General features: G+C 36.6%; 3 protein-coding genes across 6 annotated transcripts in view; 1 reads left to right on the forward strand and 2 right to left on the reverse strand.

Moving 5' to 3' along the window:
• Positions 1–7,397, reverse strand: part of LOC106130500 (period circadian protein) — a 37,990-nt gene extending 30,593 nt beyond the window's left edge. For all 4 annotated transcript variants that reach the window (XM_060953439.1, XM_060953438.1, XM_013329350.2 and 1 more), the window contains exons 1-4: positions 7,128–7,397; positions 2,262–2,374; positions 1,348–1,431; positions 644–801 (exon numbers count right to left, since the gene is read on the reverse strand). In XM_060953439.1, coding sequence (XP_060809422.1) covers positions 644–801; positions 1,348–1,431; positions 2,262–2,350 — 331 coding nt within the window. In that variant the 5' untranslated portion in view covers positions 2,351–2,374; positions 7,128–7,397. The remainder of the gene's footprint in view (positions 1–643; positions 802–1,347; positions 1,432–2,261; positions 2,375–7,127) is intronic.
• Positions 7,398–12,623: 5,226 nt separating this feature from the next.
• On the reverse strand, positions 12,624–16,657 carry LOC106130612 (coatomer subunit gamma). The gene is made up of 2 exons (XM_013329505.2): positions 15,989–16,657; positions 12,624–15,603 (listed from the first exon to the last, which is right to left on the reverse strand). The coding sequence occupies exons 1-2, from the start codon at positions 16,520–16,522 to the stop codon at positions 13,555–13,557; spliced, it is 2,583 nt and encodes an 860-aa protein (XP_013184959.1). The 5' UTR covers positions 16,523–16,657; the 3' UTR covers positions 12,624–13,554.
• A 575-nt stretch (positions 16,658–17,232) lies between these two features.
• Positions 17,233–21,561, forward strand: LOC106130523 (uncharacterized). The gene is made up of 2 exons (XM_013329375.2): positions 17,233–17,418; positions 18,771–21,561. The coding sequence occupies exon 2, from the start codon at positions 18,825–18,827 to the stop codon at positions 20,028–20,030; it is 1,206 nt and encodes a 401-aa protein (XP_013184829.1). The 5' UTR covers positions 17,233–17,418; positions 18,771–18,824; the 3' UTR covers positions 20,031–21,561.
• The last annotated feature ends 289 nt before the right edge of the window (positions 21,562–21,850 follow it).

Genomic DNA, 21,850 nt, shown 5'->3' on the forward strand with positions numbered 1-21,850 from the left:
GTACATTCCTTGGTACACTACACCAACATACCTATCGCACTACTAAATTGGGAAATTTTAATATAATCATTCAAATTAACTGCCAGACGTGTCTATTATATTATTAAGCTTACTCGCATGCCACTTTACTCTTGATTTTAAAGAAATCCTTGACCATAATAACTCAAAACGAATCATGAAATCCGTTCAGTAGTTCAAGCTACGCACTCAATTTAACTACTAATATAATATATAAAAAAAAGACACTTAAAATTCTCATTATTCCAATAAATAGTGCTGTGTGGTTCCCGGCACCAATACAAAAAAGAATAGGACCACTCCATCTCTTTCCCATGGATGTCGTAAAAGGCGACTAAGGGATAGACTTACAAAGCTAGCAAATTTGTCACTATTTGAATCTCAATTCTATAATTAAGCCAAATATTTGAACGTGGCCTATCAGTCTTTTCAAGACTGTTAGCACTGTCTTCCCCGCAAGGGATATAGACGTGACTATATGTATGTATGTATATCCATTAAATAAGGACAACGAAAATTAATTGCAAACTAAAATAAAAAAATACAATAAATACGACCAATACTAGCACTTTCGGCGTTCAGACATAAATCAATATTGTCACAATGAATCAGAATGTCCACTCACCATCACTGGTCTCCTCCTTGGGCGCCTCGCAGACGGGCGCGGGCGCTGGCGGTCTACATTCCTCCTGGATCACGTCCTGGACAGCCAACGTCTCAATCTGGTTCTTCTTCTTTTTTGTATCTTTATCTTTCGTTCTCTTTTCCGGCTGTTGTATGTTGCTATACGTGGACACGAATTGATAATTGATAGCAATTAAATACGTTAAAAGTTCTCTAAATACAATCATAATCACACACCACTGCACCCCAATTGGCCAAGCCAATAACTTGAAAATTTTTCTTCTTAGTAAAATATCATTTTTAAATTTTGTTTTTTGTTTGATAATTATTTTCAATGTACTTAAAACCTTAGATGAAGTGGCCTGTTGTGGTCTGTTTATACATATATATATATAACTAGAGTCGTCCGCATGGAAACTCTATCAATCTCGCGGGAACTCCGGGATAAAAAGTAGCCTATATGTTATACTGGGCCTTCAGCTACCAACATACCAAATTTCATCGTAATCGGTTCAGCAGTTTTTGCGTGAAAGAGTAACAAACATCCATACTGACATCCTGACATACTCACAAACTTTCGCATTTATAATATTAGTAAGATATATACATATATCAATAATATGAGCCAAAGTTTGTTAAATATCTGAATGCCGTACATTTAAACTTTAAGAGACTGATACTACAGACATTATTTTTTAAACCCACCTGTTGCCGGATGTGGAGGGCTTCCCGCCATAACCACTGCTGCCGCTGGAGTTGCTCCCCGAGTGGGTCGACTTGGAGCTGTGGCTGCGAACAATCATGAATCATCATCATCACATACCTACATGTACATTATGCAACATCATCGGTAACAATCATCTCGCACTCTTATTCAGAGTTTACATACATACATACATATGATCACGTCTATATCCCTTGCGGGGTAGACAGAGCCAACAGTCTTGAAAAGACTGAATGGCCACGTTCAGCTATTTGGCTTAATGATAGAACCGAGATTCAAATAGTGACAGGTTGCTAGCCCATCGCCTAAAAGAGGAATCCTAAGTTTATAAGCCTATCCCTTAGTCGCCTTTTACGACATCCATGGGAAAGAGATGGAGTGGTCCTATTCTTTTTTGTAATAGTGCCGGGAACCACACGGCACAGAGTTTTCATATTTTTATTATTCAGAGTTTTCATATTTTTATTATTTGTTGTGACCGATGTTGTGAAACTAAAAGAATTTGACAATTATTAAGCGAAGCATCCTATTATCTACGAGTATACTAATATTATAAAGCTGAAGAGTTTGTTTGTTTGAACGCGCTTATCTCAGGAACTACTGGTTCGAATTGAAATTTTTTTTTGTGTTGAATAGATCATTATATCATATCGAGGAAGGCTTTAGGCTACATAACATCACCCTGCAACTTTTAGATTAAGGAGCGAAGAAATAATGGAAAATGTGAAAAGAAACTTAATTAAAATGAACTCAAATTAAAACTACTTATAAAAAAGAAAGAAAAAAATGATGATCAAAAAACCAAAATTTTATTAACAAGTTGCATACAGTCCCTGCATAGCATCAACATGCGGGAGCGTGCCCAGAAGGCTGGCAGCAATTTTTTTTACATTACCTCCTCCTTGATTGGCTGTTGCTGCAGCTGTTGGAGTAGGCAGAGTCCGAGATCTTAGCGTTGTTCTCCGAATCGTCTAGATTGTCCATGGCTTATAGATGTCTTCACTTAGTCTGAAACAAACAAACAACAACAACTGTTCATTGATCACTTAACTAGCCGTTCACCACAGCATAAAATTTTAATTTACGAAATTGTAAACATCTCACAAACTGAAATGAATGAACAAAAATTCAAAAAGTATTTAATATACTTTTTGAATTTTGATGAGCTTTGTAGGAAAGCCTATTACAGCACGGAGGATTATATTAATGATAAACATGTGTGGCCCGAGCTTGACACAATGGCCTCTTAAATGCTTGTGCATTTTTGACATGGTCTTGACATAATTTGTACAGTATGCACATATTTTATTTTATCTTTATTTCATTTGACGATATATTCGTATTGGCATAATAAGTTATAGATTTAAGGGATCTATATTGATGAAAATGCTGCAGTGTAGTTTGTTCCGCCGCTTCTTCTACACATGCGCTTTGGAAGCGGTAGTAGTTATAATTAGATTTAAGTTATGTGACGTCAATAAGTGATACCTTTTATCCAATTTTGAAAATAAATCTATTCTATTCTAAACTAACTGACCGATTTTGAAAGCCTGCGAACTTAAAAAAATCTATTGGCAGATTCTACATACATTAGGGAACCACAAGGCACGTTTATGGAATGATACGAGTAGCTTAAATTAGGAAAAAAGTTACGAAAAACTTGCACTTATTCTTATTTAATAAAAAGTTAACATAGCGAATTTGATTCTATTATGAACTGCGCTGCGCTACCGATCACTAGCTACTGTCTCAATTACATCATTGAGCCATCCGGCTGTATGACGATGACTTTAAACTGTTCGAGACTGCTGGCACTGTCTGCCTCGTAAGAGAAAAAGACGTAACATACATATAAAGCAACTAAAACGTCTTCCAATCAATGCTACAAAATATTACTCGATTTGACCTTTTCGTATAATGACGTCTAAATCCCTTGCGGGATAGACAGAGCCAACAGATTTGAAAGACTGATAGGCCACGCTCATCTGTAAGGCTTATTGATAGAAATTCAAATGGGGCAGGTTTTCAGTCCATTACCTAAAAATAGAATCCCAAGTTTGCAAACCTATCCCTTAGTCGCCTTTAACGACACCCATGGGAAAGAGATGGAGTGGTCCTATTCTTTTTTTTTAATATTGGCGTCGGGAACCACACGGCACTTGTATTAAATTCCGTGAGAAACATCGTAATATCACGTTATTCCCTCCCGCTCGCAGCGTTCTACTAGGTACACGAACCGGTCACGTTGCGTCCATTGTGACAAACTGATCGCTTAATGGCTGGCTGTACTTGAAATATGCCATGATGGAATACAACCCGTGCTTCAGTTCGGTAACGATTTATTTGTGAGCGTTACACACACTGGCTTGTGCCGTGTGGTTACCGGCACCAATACAAAAATGAATAGGACCACTCCATCTCTTTGTAATGGATGTCGTAAAAGGTGAGTAAGGGATAGGCTTACAAACTTGGGATTCTTTTTTTTGGCGATGGGCTAGCAACCTGTCATTAGTTGAATCTCAATTCTATCGGTAGGTAAGCCAAATAGCTGAACGTGGCCATTCAGTCTTTTCAAGACTGTTGGCTCTGTCTACCCCGCAAGGGATATAGACGTGACCGTATGTATGTATGTATGTTACAAATACATTCATTCAATCATATATTCTCAAGCCTGACAGGCCACGTTCAGTTGTCAGGCTTAGTGTCAGGCTGGTAGCCCATCGCCTATAAGAAGAATCCAAAGTTTATAACCCCATCCCTCAGTCGCCTTTTACGACATCCGTATATGCTTACTTTTACACATACTTACATATATATATATATATATATAAAATTACGCCTCTTTCCCGGAGAGGAGAGCAGATACAATTTCTATCCGCATTCATAATTTTGTTCATGCAAGCTTGTTGATTGAGTATTGTATACTAACCGACATACTAGTATTACGTAAATATTCTAAGATTTTCAAGTTCGAAACTTGAACAATGGTACTGTTAAACCAAAGTTGGTGCCGGCTATAAATTTCTAGGAAAGCTATAAGGCAACAAAACACGAGTCGTGAAACGTACTACAGTTAATAAATATAATGGAACGTGACTTATGTCGTACACCACCTGAGCTGGTGTACGACATAAAAAGCCTTAGATTGATTATTTATTATGTAATAATACCAACACCGCTCCGTCGGCGCGGCTTCGCACGGATAATGGAACAAATTAGCTTTCACACCTTCGTGTAAATCGGGTACGTTGTGTTGAAAGGTCAGGTCAAAAGTGAGCCCTAAATAATATATAAATATAAATAAATATATATGTGTATACGAGACAAATTACACAGATTGTGTTAGCCTCGAAGTAAGTTCGAAACTTGTGTTACGAGATACTAACTCAACGATACTATATTTTATAATAAATACTTATATAGATAAATATCCAAGGGCCAGGCCAATCAGAAAAAGTTCTTTTCTCATCATGCCCTGGCCGGGATTCGAACCCGGGACCTTTGGTGTCGCAGACAAGCGTACTACCGCTGCGCCACAGAGGCCGTAAATGTATTTTATAAGTGCTATATACTCTCTCTCTATCAAGTCTCGAACTTACTTCTAGGCTAACTCAATCTGTGTAATTTGTCCCGTATATATTTATTTATATTTAATTTATTTGTAAGTCTGATATGTGGAAGTGATGAGTGATGACACAAAATGTAAAGCCGCATCTATATTGGGTAAGCTGCTACGATTTTATACTGATTCAATACTCATGTAATCAGTTATTGTTTTTAATGAAGTTTATAAACGAGTTCAAAATAAAAAGGCTGAACTGTTACATAAACTGTTCCTTTTTATATACATACATAAACGCCTTTTTCCCGGAGGGGTAGGCCGAGACTACATCTTTCCACATTTCTAAATATTATTTCTTCTTATTTTTCTTTTTGTTTCTTTTTAAAGCTGATTTATTAAAAAGATGCAAAGTTGACTTTTGTGTATTATCAGATCTTAATCTATACTAATATTTATATTTATAAAGCTGAAGAGTTTGTTTGTTTGTTTGAACGCGCTAATCTCGAAAACTACTGGTTCGAATTGAAAAATGATTTTTGTGTTGAATAGACCATTTATCGAGGAAGGCTTTAGGCTATATAACATCACGCTGCAACTATTAAGAGCGAAGAAATAATGGAAAATGTGAATAAAAACGGGGGAAATTATTCATCCTTGAGGGCTTTAATGATGCCCAAAATAACTATATCATGCGGACAAAGTCGCGGGCGCAGCTAATATTGTTAAAAGTGATAGCTGTTCCTGTCATTAGTATGCAACTAGCTCGTATCATTTCGATACATTTTTTTTCCTATTTGTACTGTGTAATTTTCGACGCCTTTAAAAAAAAAGAAATAGGACCATTATCAATAATATCTCGTTCCCATAGATGTTGTAAAAGGCGACTAAGGGACAGGCTTATAAACTTAGGATTCTTCTTTTAGATGAAGAGCTAGCAACTGGTATCTATCTGAATCTCACTTCTATCATTAAGCCTGAACGGGGCCTCTCACTTGTTTCAAGACTGTTCATGTCATGTCGAAGTCAAGATTGTGGTCATGTCTACCCGCAAGGGTTATTGACGTGATTATATGTATGAATGTATAAAAAAAATCATTTAATTCTAATATTAATAAGTGAGTAACACACAACATACAGCTGAAACTATTGAGCCTATGAAGCTGATATTTGGCATGGCTTCGGCTAAGATGTATGAGGAAAGCTAGTTGAGAACTAAGATTTACAAAAATTTTGGCAGAACCAGAAATAAGGAGATTTTGATTTTAGGTGGTGTAGTAGTAGGAATGAAAAATAGGGCTTAAGACAAATAATAAAGAAACTTACACACATTCGCATAGCTGTAATAAAAAATAAAAAAAAATCGCTTATGCAAATAAATCGCTTAGCAAAATAAAAAACAAAATCAATCACTTTCACTTCGAAATATCACCTAATAAATTCAATTCAGGTCTGTACAGCCAACTGAATAGCAACATACCCAAGCTCTAAGAATTTCAAAAATAAAGTTACTTAACATTAAGTTACTTTGACTTTTGTTAATATGTTACAATAACATAATCTATGGAACTGATGCGTTATGCATAATTATGTGCATGCAATCTCTTCAACAACCTTCTATATTTCACAAACTATTTCTGATCAAGAAAAATGCTGGGTTTCCACTTACTGTCTTTAATCACATTATTGATGTTTTATTTATTAATGTTTACTCAGTCATTCAGTTGTTTCATTATGGCTACAATTTTTTGATAGTTGCCGAGAAATTTATGTAACATACTTATTTTCTCATGGACAAGATGTTATCCAGAAACAAGGTTGAATTTTGAGCGTAATTATCTGAATTACAGAATGAGTAAGATGTTACATTTGCTTAGGTAAATACCTATATAATTAAAATTTATGCTTGAAATTTCACTAAGTAAGAGATTTATGATTATGCATAGGTTTTCATAAAAAAACTTTTCCAATGATTTTGCGATAAATTCATTTTAATTATTGAAGTGCAACGTAGACAAAGAATAATATGTAAGTAGTCATGCTTGTGCCTGAAAGTCGATTGGTTAATTTATAGTATCAACATAAGTATCATCTGTAAATTATGCACTAAAACAAATGCCAAAGTATGAATAAATAAACTTTTGATTGAAATAAATCAGATGAAACTTACTGCAATTTATCTTAATCTATTTATAAACTTACCGGGTCTATATATCCATTAATACAGTACAAAATAAAGTCCAAAATGCACCAAGCAATGATAATACTTTGACTCTTGAATGAACACTTTTGTAATTAAATTACTAACTGCAAACGTCGTAATACACCAAGTATTAAAAGGCATGGGACAGAAATTACTGTTTACTATATGCGTGTACAGTTAGCTTAACTGAATTCTCTTAAATGTAATTATAAATCGTCTCGCGAAGTACAACTAAATCTGAATCAAAACTTCACGTCACGTCACAAACACAGTCGCAATGAGAATAGTGCTGTGAACCTTCTGTCGAAAGGAATGTGGCGAATTGAATCGATTATTGTATTATCTACCTTTTAGTCATTAATGAGTCCTTTCATGTATGATATGGTCAATTTATACCTTATTTTATATGAAAATTTCAATCCTACGCACTTTAAGGGTTCTTGAAAAACATTCCAGTATATTTAAATGTTTCACGGTCGTTATTGAATTGGAATCGTTGTAATAAAAATACTGAATGTATATCTAAAACCCATTTTTTTAAGATTATATTTCGCATAGACTGATATAAAAAGCAAAATATAATTTAAGCTATGCTGCTGCTAACTTTGATATCTTTCCAATATTTTTAATTTTTATTTTGTTTAACAGTAAGTATTTGTCAAATCTTAATTTACAAATTTAATTATTATTTTCTTTTTTATGAACAATATACATAACAAACATATTGCTATGTTGAATTAGTTCTTTGTTGTTTAATAAATATTAGGCGATTTATGAAGTATCGATACATTGTTACTAAAAAGTTGACATCTGCAAAAAGGCAAACCCTACCCTAAACGTTCACGCTCAAGAACACGTGAGTTGTTTGAGTGAGCAGGACAACAACAATACACAATGTCGGCAGCCCGACGGGTGGTAAACAAATGAAATAATTTACAGAACATTCTTCATTGTCACATACCCATATCATTAAATTTTAATATAATTGTATAAAAGCGTATTTTTCAAAGTTGCTGTCTGAAACATCAGTTTATTATTGCTTAATACAAGATACTCCTTTTCAAAAACCTACATCTAGGTTTAGCAATACTTTATCAGTCGGTAACGCACACCTATATACCGTAGTAAAGAATTCTTTCGTTTATTTGTGTAGATAGAGTACATACTAAAGTGCATTTAAGTAATTTGTCATTCTAAAATACAACATTTCCACAGTGAAACAAAAGACCTTAGTAATATTTCTCCTAGCTCCTGGCGTAAGCAGCTTAAAAAAATATATAAGTAGGTAGAATACTTTTCTATACTCACCATATTTTATGTCGCCCTTCTCTGCACCGATACGAGATGAATTAAATACGAATGTAATCTACTACGTACATAGCAGCGCCATTAAATAGGTACCTAAGAAAAAACATAGTATGCCAGCTGCTTCTCTTGCTTGTTAAATCAATCAGAATGGCTTGTAAACTTTTGGATTCAAATACATACATACATATAATCACGCCTCTTTCCCGGAGGGGTAGGCAGAGACTACCTCTTTCCATTGTTTGGATTCATATACATAGGCGATATCGGTATCTGTGAATCTAAATTCCAACAAGAAATGCAACTAAACGTAGCCTTGGAATCTTGTTACTATTGGCTCTGTTTAGCTTTAGGAATGAAGACGTGTTATCCAAAGGTAATCATCATATGCTTGTCATATGGAGGATGTAACTTTTCGGTTACTGTCGTCCACTATCGTTCTGAATAAAAAACCTTTCTTTTTCCGTTTCTAGTTACTTTTTCACTTCTCTGGAAGAGCCCGGGGCGCGACTTTTGTTCATGTTTCTACACGAAGCGATGCTCGTTCGACCTCCACAAGAGCGAAGCCTTGCGGCATGTATGACTCATAAACTTCGATTAATGAGGAAACATTAGAGAGTGCCGTGTGGTTCCCGGCACCAATACAAAAAAGAATAGGACCGCTCTATCTCGTTCCCATGGATGTCGTTAAAGGCGACTAAGGGATAGGCTTCTTAAAATTGCGATCCTTTTTTAGGCGATGGGCTAGCAACCTGTCACTATTTGGATCTCAATTCCATCATTAAGCCGAGCAGCTGAACGTGGCCATTCAGTCTTTTCGGGACTTTTGGCTCTGTCTACCCCGTAAGGGATATGGGCGTGACTATATGTATGTATGTACATTAGAGAGATGCATACATGATGCACAACCTCCGACACAACATCGTCTGTCGCGCGGTTCCCCAGGCATAACACCTAGCCTGGCGGAAGATCTTCCCTTTGGTGGCGGTCGAGCCGAATCATCGCTCCCGCTACATGAGTAATACCTAATGTCAGACATGCCTTTACCATAAATTGTGTAAACAGAGTCACGTTTACCTTTTTGTGGCCTCGTACCTACCTACGAAAAAGAATTCAGTTGCTGAACGTATTAAAAGCGTGTTCAAGAATAAACATAAACAACAAAACAAAAGCTAAGGCTTGCGACTTTCTGAAGTTTGATGTGGTGCTATAATTAACACTGAAATCGCTAAAATTTTAGGGCTTCATAAGCGTCGGCCGCGCTGACGAATTATTTCTGTACCAATGTCATGCCATTTTTAAATGTACTACTTTTATTTTATTGACGTCATTTTCCCTAAGCACTTTCCCAACATCACGCGATCATTTACTTACCTCCTGCTTCAAGCTAATAATATTAAGATTATTTCTATCATACAACGCACTTGTCGTTCAGGAAAATTAAAGATTGTTTTTATGTTAGTATTATTTTTGTTTCGTTATATCTTTACTAATATTTTGACGGCCTCTGTGGCGCAGCGGTAGTGCGCTTGTCTGTGTCACCGGAGGTCCTGGGTTCGATTCCCGGCCAGGGCATGATGAGAAAAGAACTTTTACTGATTGGCCTGGGTCTTGGATGTTTATCTATATAAGTATTTATTATGTATCGTTGAGTTAGTATCTCGTAACACAAGTCTCAAACTTACTTCGAGGCTAACTCAATCTGTGTAATTTGTCCCGTATATATTTATATATATATTTAATATTGTAAAGCTGAATAGTTTGTTTGTTTGTATGAAAGCGCTAATCTCAGGAACTTCTGGTTCGAATTGAAAACTTCTTTGTGTGTTGAATAGACCATTTATCAAGGAAGGCTTTAGGCTAAATAACATAATGCTGCAACTATTAGGAGCGAAGAAATAATGGAAAATGTGAAAAATAACTAGGTATTCCACGCGAACGAAGTCGCGGGTACAGCTAGTTCATTCATATAATCACGTCTATATCCGTTGCGGGGCAGAGAGAGCCTTGAAGGACTTGATCTCTTGAAAGACCTAATAGAATTGTCTATATCCCTTTCGGGGTAGACAGAGCCAACAGTCTTAAAAATACTGAGCTATTTGACTTATATTCTATCATTCTATATACCTATTCTATCAGAATTGAGATTCAAATAGTGACAGGTTGCTAGCCCATCGCCTAAAAGAAAAATCCCATGTTTTAGTCGCCTTTTACGACATCCATGAGAAAGAGGTAGAGAGGTCCCATTCTTTTTAAATTGGTGCTGGGAACCACACAGAACTAAAAAATAAATAAGCTAAAAACAATTCAGTACCTAACTAATTACCTACCCAAGTAGTTAGGTACACACTTTTCTTGTACTTAGTAGGTAGATAACTTATTACTTATATATTTTTTTGATCATTACTTAATAGGGAAAAGCCGTTGCAGTATTCAGCATTCTTAGCATTATAATTATAGGTAGGTATTTACTAAATAACTTCCCACCTATCTACTTACGATTTCGACTATTACGACTACCTACCACTACCAACCTTTAAAATAATCTAAGTATACTATCTATACTAATATTATAAAGCTGAAGAGTTTGTTTGTTTGAACACGCTAATCTCAGGAACTATTGGTTCGAATTGAAAAGTTATTTTTGTGTTGAATAGGCCATTTATCGAGGAACGCTTAAGGCTGTATAACATTACACTGCAACTATAAGGAGCGAAGATATAATGGAAAATGTGAAAAAAGGGGGGTAAATTATACATGCTTGAAGGCTTCAATGATGCCCAAAATAACTACTCCACGCGGACGAAGTCGCAAGCACAGCTAGTATATAATATTTAGTAACTTAACAAGTCTTATGTCTTTCAGTATCTACTTAAAAGATATTTTGGTGGCCTAATCATTCTGGTTACAAAATGTACTGGGAATAACTCGGCATGAATTCGTGGAATATGGGAGTTATAAATGTCCCATTGTTCATTAGTGGTAATCACGTAAGTATACCTAACCTATAGGGTTTCAGTGCTGTGTTATGTATGGCAGAAGCGAGCAGATGCAATATAAATGAAAATATATTTTTTATTTCTGTGACAGAAACTCTAGGTAAGTAAGTAATTCTAAGTTTAATTGATATTGTGAAGTTGACGTTATTGAAGAAAATGCTGCAGTGCAGTTTGTTACCGCTTCTTCTGCACTGACGCCTTGGAAGCGGCAGTAAACTTAGTTTTAAGTAATTTATTTGACGTCAACCAATGTTGTTAAACGATACGTTTTGACAATTATTAAGCGATATGAAGTATCCTATAATAATGAATAAAAATTTTGAATTTGAATTTAATAAGCACATATTTCAAGTGCAAGCTCTATGCTTATAGGAAAGAAAAATCACGAGTATGCCAGCCTTCTTTTTCGGCCCAGAGTGTAACAGCCAATAAATGTAAAGGTTTATAAACTTATATTACATACACACATAAAATCACGCCTCTTTCCCGGAGGGGTAGACAGAGACTACCTCTTTCCACTTGCCACGATCTCAGCATACTTCCTTCGCTTCATCCACATTCATAACTCTCTTCATGCAAGCTCGGCGGTTTCGGGTACTCTTGACCTGACCCTTTACCAGGACGTCCTTTACGTTAAACTTATATTCTTTATATTTATGTACCTACTACAGTATTTTTTTTTTATATTTCACTTCTCAAGACTTTTCATTGAAATTTTATCACAACGTAGATTTTTATCACAACGTAGACTCGTATTTTTTAAAGACACTCTCATCATCCATAGAGCTTTGATCTATACTCATTTTCCGTCTTTGACCACGATGAAGACGTTAAGAAGGTAGATTTTTGGTAGTTAGGTTATTCGTAGGAAGGTATGCAAACTTGCCCAAATTACGAGGTTCTCGGGAAAAAATCCCAAGGAATTTAAAAATCTCCATCTCAGCGCAAAAATCTACAGTTATTATTATTACCAACATTATTCTGATTTATATGGGGCAATCCTACTCTTCAAGTGTAGGCTCACCTCTTTGAGAACCACGAAAAGTAAGCTCAGTATTATCCTGTGGTAGTAAACTAAACCGACGTGTTTGCACGAAGAGTTTTAAATATCGAACGATGTAGATCTCTGTCTATCCCTCCGGGAAAGAGGCGTGATTCTATGTTTGAAAGAAAGCCATAAATAAAACAATATTTTAAGACAACATCAAATTATATTTCTTGAAACCAAATAACAATGTAGTGTCATACTCAATTGTAAAAAATAGGAAGAATAAAATATGGTAAATAACATAATGTATCTGGTAGGTACGAGTACTTAAATAAGAGTAAATTAGTGTAGGCCCGGAAATTAAGTTGACCTATAGCTAGTGTACATTTACAGAGATTGGAATACATCGATTGGAACTTTGCTACAATTATATAAATAACATGGCTGACCATAGATAATAAAAATAAGTACCTAATCAGATTGTAATTGGGTACTTCAATTCAGACTAATTGATTGCTGACTGTATTCAACTTCAGCAAGTTACTGAGAAAAGGCACAGGAACGCAATTCATTTCGAATAAAAGGTTACATAATGAATCCTAACCTAAATACTCTTACGAGGTTTCAATACATAATGCCTTACTTATTGGAATACTCTAATGCCACTTGGTTAAATGTAATAGCAAATGTTGTATAATTCTTATGTTTAATCATATTATATAGGTACATACTGTAAAATGTAAACATTAATATTACACTTAGGCTGGTCTCATAGACAGGCAGTCAAACAGCATATACTTACTTAAAGATAAAAACATCAACTTTATTTTAGAGCCCTCAAGGTTCGAAATAGTTGTGGGCGTAAGTTATAATGAATTAATTAATATATAAAACTGCTAATAGTACATACTAAACACCACGAAATATATTCTGTGGATTTGTTTCACTGAATAAAAACTATTAATTAATTACATAATATTTTTAAGAAAACCCCATAAATTAAGCTAGGTTGGAAAACATTAAAAAACATAAATGAAAAAGAATAAACTAAGAAAGTAAAACTTGTATATTGAAATTAGTTTAGAACGTTATTCGCCTTTGATATGTATTAATATCCTGAAACGAAATGGAGAATTAACCCACAGCTGTTAGAAGGAGAGTAGCGACATCTTGCCGAGTGGACCGGACGAGTAGCTGCATGGTGACCGCCCCCTGCGCGGCCGCCAGGCGCGCCCGGATCAGAATGGGGGCTCCTTCCCGCCATATACCCCCGCCCTTGATGTCCTTCACCGCGTCCCCACTAACGGCCGCTTGGGAGAGACCCAAATGCTGGCACACGGCCAAAGCTGCCACTCCAGCGTCAGTCTGGGCCAACGCGAAGGTATCGCTGGCTTCGGGGGCAGAAGCCGCTCTCTCCCACGCCGCCTCCCAATCATCCGTCGCTGGCCGAAATCTGAACTGCTCGGCACATCCCATCTCGATCTCCTCTAAAGGATACGTATCAGCGTAGCCCTCGCCCTCATCGGGCAGGCCGGTCGTGGCGTCGCAGTCTCGCACGACGAACTCTAGCGTGGCCCCGAACGAGCCGAGGGTTTCGATTGGGTTCTCAGGGAATTCTAAAACACAGAAGACGCTCCCCTGTTTGTTGTAAGGCAGCTGGCCGCACGGCACCTCGCTGTGCATTACGTAACCGGGAATAGCGTCCAGACGCACGTGAACTTTCGCAAGTAGTTGGTCGCTCAGAGTATTTAAACATTCAAATTGAAGTATAACATGTCTAGCGAATACATGCTTCACACAACACACTCGGTATTCTGTCTCGGGCTCTGTCAAATCAACAGCTTCGCACGTTTTGAATATAGGCCCGAAATTCTCAATACCCGGAACGACTTTCAACTCGTCGGCATATTTCTCTTCTAGAGAGACAATTGGTGCTTTGCGAGTTTCAATTTCCACAGGCGTCTCCTTGGCTTTCTCCACTTCTTCTTCGACCGGGACTAAATCAATATTGAATGGCTCATTACCCGCATCCTCAGAAGCGAGGTAATCGTTGAGTGCACGTTCGAGCAAAACTGTATTGGGCATCGGTATGTTAAGAATATAGTCGTTGATAAGTTGTTGGTCACCGGAATCCAATATTGCGCTGTAAAATACGGCGCGATCGCGAACTTCGTCGTCGTCATCCAAATGGCAGCGGGAGAGAAGCACCCGGATGTTGGGCAGCAGCTCCGGGCGCGCCGCCCCGAATCTGGCGACGGCGGCCACGGCGGCCGCGCGGACCGGCCCGTTCTCCAAGATCACACGGTTGTAAATGTAGCGAATATACCTCGACGGCTGGCGGGCTTTCGGCCCTTCACGACCTAAAACATTCAAAATCCGCACAGCCAAAAAAGTATGTTCGCAATCCTCAATGAACTCGCAAAGATGAGCTAAACCTGTTTCCTTCGCGTCCGGATTTTCTTCAATAAGAGCGATCAGTGCATCGGCGATGGCAGTTTTATATTCCAAGCCTCCTTCGTCGCGGAGCATTCCGGCTAGGAATGTGGAGAGTGAGTGGTGCTTACGCGGATACTTGGAGCACAAGCACCTTATCGCATTAACAACAACTATCTTAAACTCGTCTGGGATTTCGGACATGAAACCTGATATTTGCTTCATTAGACGATCGATAGAGCTTTCGGCGCCGGTGGCAAGGAGAGTGGTCACAGCCAGAGTCGCAACGGAACGGTTGGAGTCTGAAATCAGATTTTCTAAGTCGGCAGCACAGTTAGCGACCAGATTGGGATGTTTGATAGCGAGCTTGGCTAAGGTACGAGCCCCGGCTAAACGTAAAGTCGCTTTGGAAGAACCACAAAATATTTGTAGAACAGATACGGCGTGCGCGAGACTTTTGGTTTGCTTTTTCAAGTTCAAAAGAGCGTGGGCAGCTTCATACACGACAATTTCTGACTTGTGACGTAAGCAAGACTCCAGGAAGTCCAGAGGGTCTGAGGCGTCAGGATCTTCGTCAACGATTTTAGCAGCAAGACGAATGAGGTAACTGAGTGTGTAGGGCGAGCGCAAGGGGGCGCGGGTCAGCTTGGTGACGAGTTTCACCGTGGATAAACGGTCATTTCTTCGAGCGCCGGCGACTACAGCCAAGGCGTGATAGGAAACCATGACTTGCTCTGATGTGATTGCCTCCTGTAACAATTAAAACATCTTTTAAAATGCTTTATTTATTTATTTATTTATTTATTTATGTACACAAAATTATATACAGAAGCATTTATTACAGTAATTCTAGTACAAAGGTGCTACTTATTTCAAAAGAAATCTCTTCCAGTAGACCCATGAGAGGAGATATTAATTTTGGAGCGGTATGGCGTGTGCATAAATAACGCTTAACATACTTAATATGCTTCATGCAAGCTTGTCAGTTTCAGGCACTCTTAATTATACAATCACACAAAATATATCTTAAAATGAGATATACATTATTAAGGTCACAACACCAGGTCAAACCTTGGGTAGCACTAGAAATAACACAAATGACATCACACACCCAACAGAAAGGAAGATAACTAACCTGCGCCTCGTTGACCCATCGCTTCACTAAGTCAGGCACAGTGGCAGACAAATGAAGTGCAGACACAAGGGCCGCAGAGCTGATTGCTGGATTCTTGTCCACTATAGCTTGCTTCATGTACCTTTCTATAGCTTGCAGCATACTACTATCTGTAATGCTGCACAGGGCTCTTATAGCAGCAGCTCTGTACAGATCTTCCTGACCGGTCATATCTTTGGTCAAAGATGAAGTCACAATAATCACATCCTGAGCTAAAGAACTAAGCTCTTTGATACACAAGTAAACCAGTCTACGTAACACAACATCTTTCGACTGAAACAATTTGGTGGTAGCGAAGAACAAATCGGTAGCTTCTTGTGTCGTTAAATCCTCGCCTTGGTTTATGAGGTATATTATCTTGGTGAGAATATGCACACATTTCCGTGGATTTACTGGGGTGGAGTTGAAGTATCTCGCCTCCTGTATGAGAGTCGTTTTATCAAGATTTTGCAAGTAATTCCTTTCCTCATCTTCTTTCTCTTCACGTCTGCTCATATTGCCTTGTTATTTTTTCCTATAAAATTCAACGTAAAACAGCACAACCTTATTTATAAACCAACAGGCAAGACAAAACAGGAGAGAGGAGAGGAGATAAAAAAAATATTAAAACGTCATTTTGTCACACTTGTCACTTGCTTGTCATCTCCTTGCAGTGTTGCCAATGCAAATTTATAACCACATCCTTTTTTTGCAATACGATTGTACTGTCATTGGTAGCAATACGTACATAAATACGTCTTGTGAAAAAAATACTGAGCTATTTGGCTTTGGCAGGTTGCTAGCTCATCGCCTAAAAAAGAATCCCAAGTTTGGAAGCCTATCAGTTAGTCGCCTTTTACGACCTTCATGGGAAAGAGATGGAGTTGTCCTATTCTTTTTAGTATTGGTGCCGGGAACCACACGGCAATAGTTATTGATAAATTATTACATTAGTACTATTGATAATATTGTAGTATCCATACTATTGAACCTCAATATTGGAACTACTATCGATAGGAAGGCAGGGGAGGAAGAGAAAAAGTTCACTATTGATAAGCAACAACTATGAATAAAAATATCGATAGTTGTCGCAATAGTCAACAGCAATAGTATCGACAGTATTATTAAGTGTTAATAGTATCGAGGGTAATTGCACTATCGATAGTATTGATACTATTTCTTTTACATAACTATCGATATATTATCGATAGTAGACTAGTAATCGGCAACACTACCTACGTGATGTTTGTTTGTTTTGTTTTGTTGGGTTGGGTTTGGCCGGGCCGGGTTCAGCTGCATTGATTTCTCCTTGTACCTACATAAATTTATTCATACAGTGCATCGATCGATCGTGCCTGCATCCACAGTGCATGCGCGTCAGTTGCATTGTAGTGCTTTCCCGGGCTGGGCAGGTAAGACAAAGTTATCCTGTTTATTAAAAATTTTAGTATTTAAATAGTATTTGTTCTCTTTAGTGCAATAGACGTTTATTGGTAGATCTTGATTCGAATCTTTAATATATGTATACGGTAATAGTTTAAAAATACTTTTTTTTACTAAGTTGTGGCAATAGCTTGCCTTTTCTCTAGTTAATGTCACGAGAAATTTATGCCAGCATAGCTATATCGCATTCCGTATAATTATTTTATATCCAAATTAGCTATCTCACGCGACCTCGACCGCTTGAAAAATACCCTTTGTCCATACTCCACATTATAGGTACATTATATGGTATTGTATGGAGATCTGTTCAGTGTTTTCTCTTATATCTAAGGAGTAAGAAAAATAGACTTGTGCCGATTCTCAGACCTACTCAATATGCTCACAAATTTCATGAGAATCAGTCAAGCCATTTTGGAGGAGTACGGGAATGAAATGAATTGTAAGACGTGAATTTTATATATAAAAAATGTAGTCGAGAACACCAATGCCAATTTTTATAGCTGCGGACAACAGTACCCACCTGCTTAAAATTATTCCCAGCACACATTTAAATTTCAATTTCACATATTTCAAAAACTATAAATTCAACTTATGCGCTGTAAAGGGTAAATTTACCTGCGCAAATTCATCTTAATGATGAAATGGCTTGAAATCATAAGGATTGTGTTGTAATTATGCTCAAAATGCATATTTTAATTCACATTATTTTAATGCATATAATGCAACTTACAGTTACTTAATTATAAAAGTTTTATATAAGTATTGTATTGCGGACTTTCTTAAAAATCTATATTTAAACATTCAATAGTACATTAAGAATAAGATTTTTGGAAGCGCGTTATTTACAAATATTGATAAATCTGTCTGAAATCTATTTTTTGAACAAATTTGTGCCTCTTATATCTATGAAAAGGTGAAAGGATTATTGATATTGGTGTATAAGTTTTTGAGTTTATTCTCTACAAACATACAAATCTTTTCTCTTTATGAGTGCGGATTATTTAAATTGTATAAATTTAAAAATACCATTGAGCATTTAATGTGACTTCACAAAACGTCAGTGACGCCGCCATTTTGTAGAGAGTCATAGATCATAGAACAATGAGAGCACAAAGAAATTCAACTAGGTTTATTTTTGTTATGACTACCAAAAACAAATTAAGATACTGCTTCTAGGGTTATAACATCAGATTATTTTTATGACCTCTAGGATTTTAACTTGTGGAAGGGAAGTTAACGCCCCCCCCCCTCTCCCCCCCCCCCCTCCCCTGCCTCCTTCCTCTAGATTGTTACGATAAATTAAAATAATTTCATTTTTCAGGTGTAATTGATTCAATAAATTTGTCTTCACTCCAAGAAAAAAGGAATCGTAATAATGGCTAGAAACTTAAAGAATGACCTCGAGGATTTAGTAGATCCACTGTCAATTCTGAGGCACAAGCTGACTGTTTCCCCAGACAGTGTGGGTTCTTCACACTGGATAGAAGTCACTCACGTGAACAACCCTAACAGCTTTTATGTTCGTCAAACAGCATACGACGAATACCTTGATGATCTGCAAGCTGCAGGCGCTAAAGCTGATAAAAAAGATTTATTTTTGGGCAATGTACTTATTTTCGATTCTAAAACACAGGAAGATTACATACGCGGCCAAATTATTTTTATTGACGAAGAAAATACAGATCTTACTGTGGAAATGTTTGCCATGGATTATGGCTTTATTGAAAGGGAGGTACCACCAAAGAAAATTTATAAGCCCAAGAATACTAATAGCATCCCATCACTTGTCAAACATTGCCAATTGGAACTTTGTAAACCAATTGGCGGCATATGGAAAGAGGATGCAATAGATGCAATGAAATTTTATGTGGGAGATGAGCGCACCAAAATCATTGTGCGTGACAAAACAGACGACTTGCTGACCGTGACCATGTTCAATTCATGCCCCGAGGATATATCCACAATGTTAGCATTGATGGGTTATTCCACTTTTGGCTACGATGGGAGTTCTATCAATAGGTTCTCTGCCGCACCAGCACCTAAACAAGCCTACTATTTGTACACGGAGCTTCAAGAAGATGATATTATTAAAGTCCGGGTGCAGAGCGGAAAGGATTTGAAAGAATTCTATGTTGCAGACATAAACAACTTCAAGAAATATGTTGAAGAGCGGGAGAATATTGCCTATTTTGCTGCAAAAGCCGATCCGATGAAGCCTGAAGATATACTTGAAGGAAAACCAGTATGTGTTCAGACAACTAAGCGATTCAAATATGAACGAGCTTTGGTAAAAAAAATTACTGTTCCAGATAGTAAGGCGCTGGTGCAATTAGTTGATTGGGGAGATTTGATCGAAGTCCCGTTTGATTCCATCAAGCCAATGCGGGAATCATTCCTCCTTTTGCCCGCAGTTGCTATTTACTGTACAGCTGTGGAGAAACAACTTTCTGATAATGCCCTTCATAAATTTTTGTACCCGGGGTATTGCTTTGGCATAACAGTTAAAACTGTTGGCGATTCATTCACAACTCCACATGTCGTGAGCATAACTGACTTAAAGAAGACAAAGAAACCTCGTTAAGTTGACAAATATGTTTGTCTATTAAGTACGGGTTAATTTTCTCTTTGTTAATGTCACTATTAGTTTTGGATTGAGACTTTGACTGATTGATCCCTGTGAACTCGAAGTATGATTTTATTAAGGGACGGAGTGATAGGTAATGGTGCGAGAATTCTGAATTCTAAATTACTGAAATTACATTAAGTTAGTAAATCTAATTTGATAGCTGTATTCATTATGATGACTGATTCTGATTCATATTTTGGTACAATTCCTCTTTTGATGTCTTTTACATATTGAAATTCATGAAACTTGTAAGATTTGCATATCCACTATTTAAAGAAAACTATAATTACTTTTAAAAATAAATGTTATACATTTTTGAAGATTATAACCTTTAGTAATAGATATTTCGGCTAATGTCAATTTGGATTCTGTCCTAAGTTCAGTACCTGGCTGTATATAATTTCAATTAATATACAAAAAATAATATTATTTTTATTATAATATGGAATAGTGGTAAGGATTTTTTTTTGTAAGGTTTAGTTAATTCAATGCATTTATTAACAATTCAATGGTTAATGTTTAAGTCTGATTGTTACTGCCCAACTTTGAGGAGTTTTAACATAATCTTTCATAGGAATAGTAAAAAAAAAAAACTAAAAAATAAAAAAGCAAAAAAAAAAGTTATTAACCAAGTTATTAACTACATGGTATTCATTAATGTGTCTTTATCTTTTCCCACATTATAGTTGGTGGGCTCTACTAGTAAATATACAGGTTAGGACAGGTTGTCCTTGGTTTAAAGTTGGATGGATATACCACTTTTTATCAATTTAATACATGGTGTTAACATCCAATTCGCCAAAGGGGATAGGGTACAGTTAGATTTTAAAGATTTTCAATTTTCATCAAGATTAGATGTATGAATCTATTAGGTATATTCATATAATAGGTAAACATATTGGTGTCTATAATCGCATTTATCTAATGGAAATCTTTCCCAATTTAAAAGCAAGTACATTTTTGACTTAAATTATATTCAGTATACTTATGACATGATGTATGACATGATGTTATGTTATAAATGTTTCGTTATATTCATTTAATTTCGTTATATTTAAATCTATATTATGTTATTGGCGTGTGTAGTAAGTTTGGGGTGCTATTATGTGATACATGACGTGAGTAAATGATTTCCGTATAGGAATTTGGATGTCATCCTGGCTTGGTGAGATTGTTTAAGGCTGTAAGCGAACGAAGTGAAAAGTAGGGTAGTTTCGTTTTAAACGTGGTACAAAAATAATGCCAACAATTTTAGTAATTTAATTTAAGTAATCTGCTAATATTCCTCTGTTGTCACTTTAAGATTATTTATAATTATTATTTTTTCAGTTTATGGGAACTGTATACAAAATATTATTTATTTAGATTGGTATGAAGTTATTATTATACCTACGTGTCTATTTAATTAGAATTAGGCATGTATTAATCATCGTTAATTAATCAATATCCATGTATTCAATAAGCAAAATAAATATGATTTTTTTTCTTTCCCTCCAATTACTCTTTTATTTTTTCCATTCACCTAAAGCAAAGTTTGATAACCTGTCTGTCCATCATAGTTTGGCCCGGTTTCCGCCAAGGCGAAGAGAGGAGATGTACTGCGATGCTGGCAGGTTATTTCCACCAAAGCGAAGAGATGTTTGCAGAGGGAGGTCAAGACAAGTACTATCTACTATTAGAATAAATGAGTAGGCATGTAACACCTTCGTCTTCAGCGTCGCTTACCGTGAGTGGAGATGAAATACAAATACCAAATCTAACTTATTGAATAAAAA

This window comes from Amyelois transitella, chromosome Z (genome assembly GCF_032362555.1).
Source record: "Amyelois transitella isolate CPQ chromosome Z, ilAmyTran1.1, whole genome shotgun sequence".
NCBI lineage: Eukaryota > Metazoa > Arthropoda > Insecta > Lepidoptera > Pyralidae > Amyelois > Amyelois transitella.

Coding starts and splice junctions, on each gene's coding strand:
- LOC106130523 (XM_013329375.2), top strand. CDS start 18,825: ATGGCTAGAAACTTAAAGAATGACCTCGAGGATTTAGTAGATCCACTG.
- LOC106130612 (XM_013329505.2), bottom strand. CDS start 16,522: ATGAGCAGACGTGAAGAGAAAGAAGATGAGGAAAGGAATTACTTGCAA. Junction 15,604..15,988: donor GATGGGTCAACGAGGCGCAG/GTTAGTTATCTT, acceptor TAATTGTTACAG/GAGGCAATCACATCAGAGCA.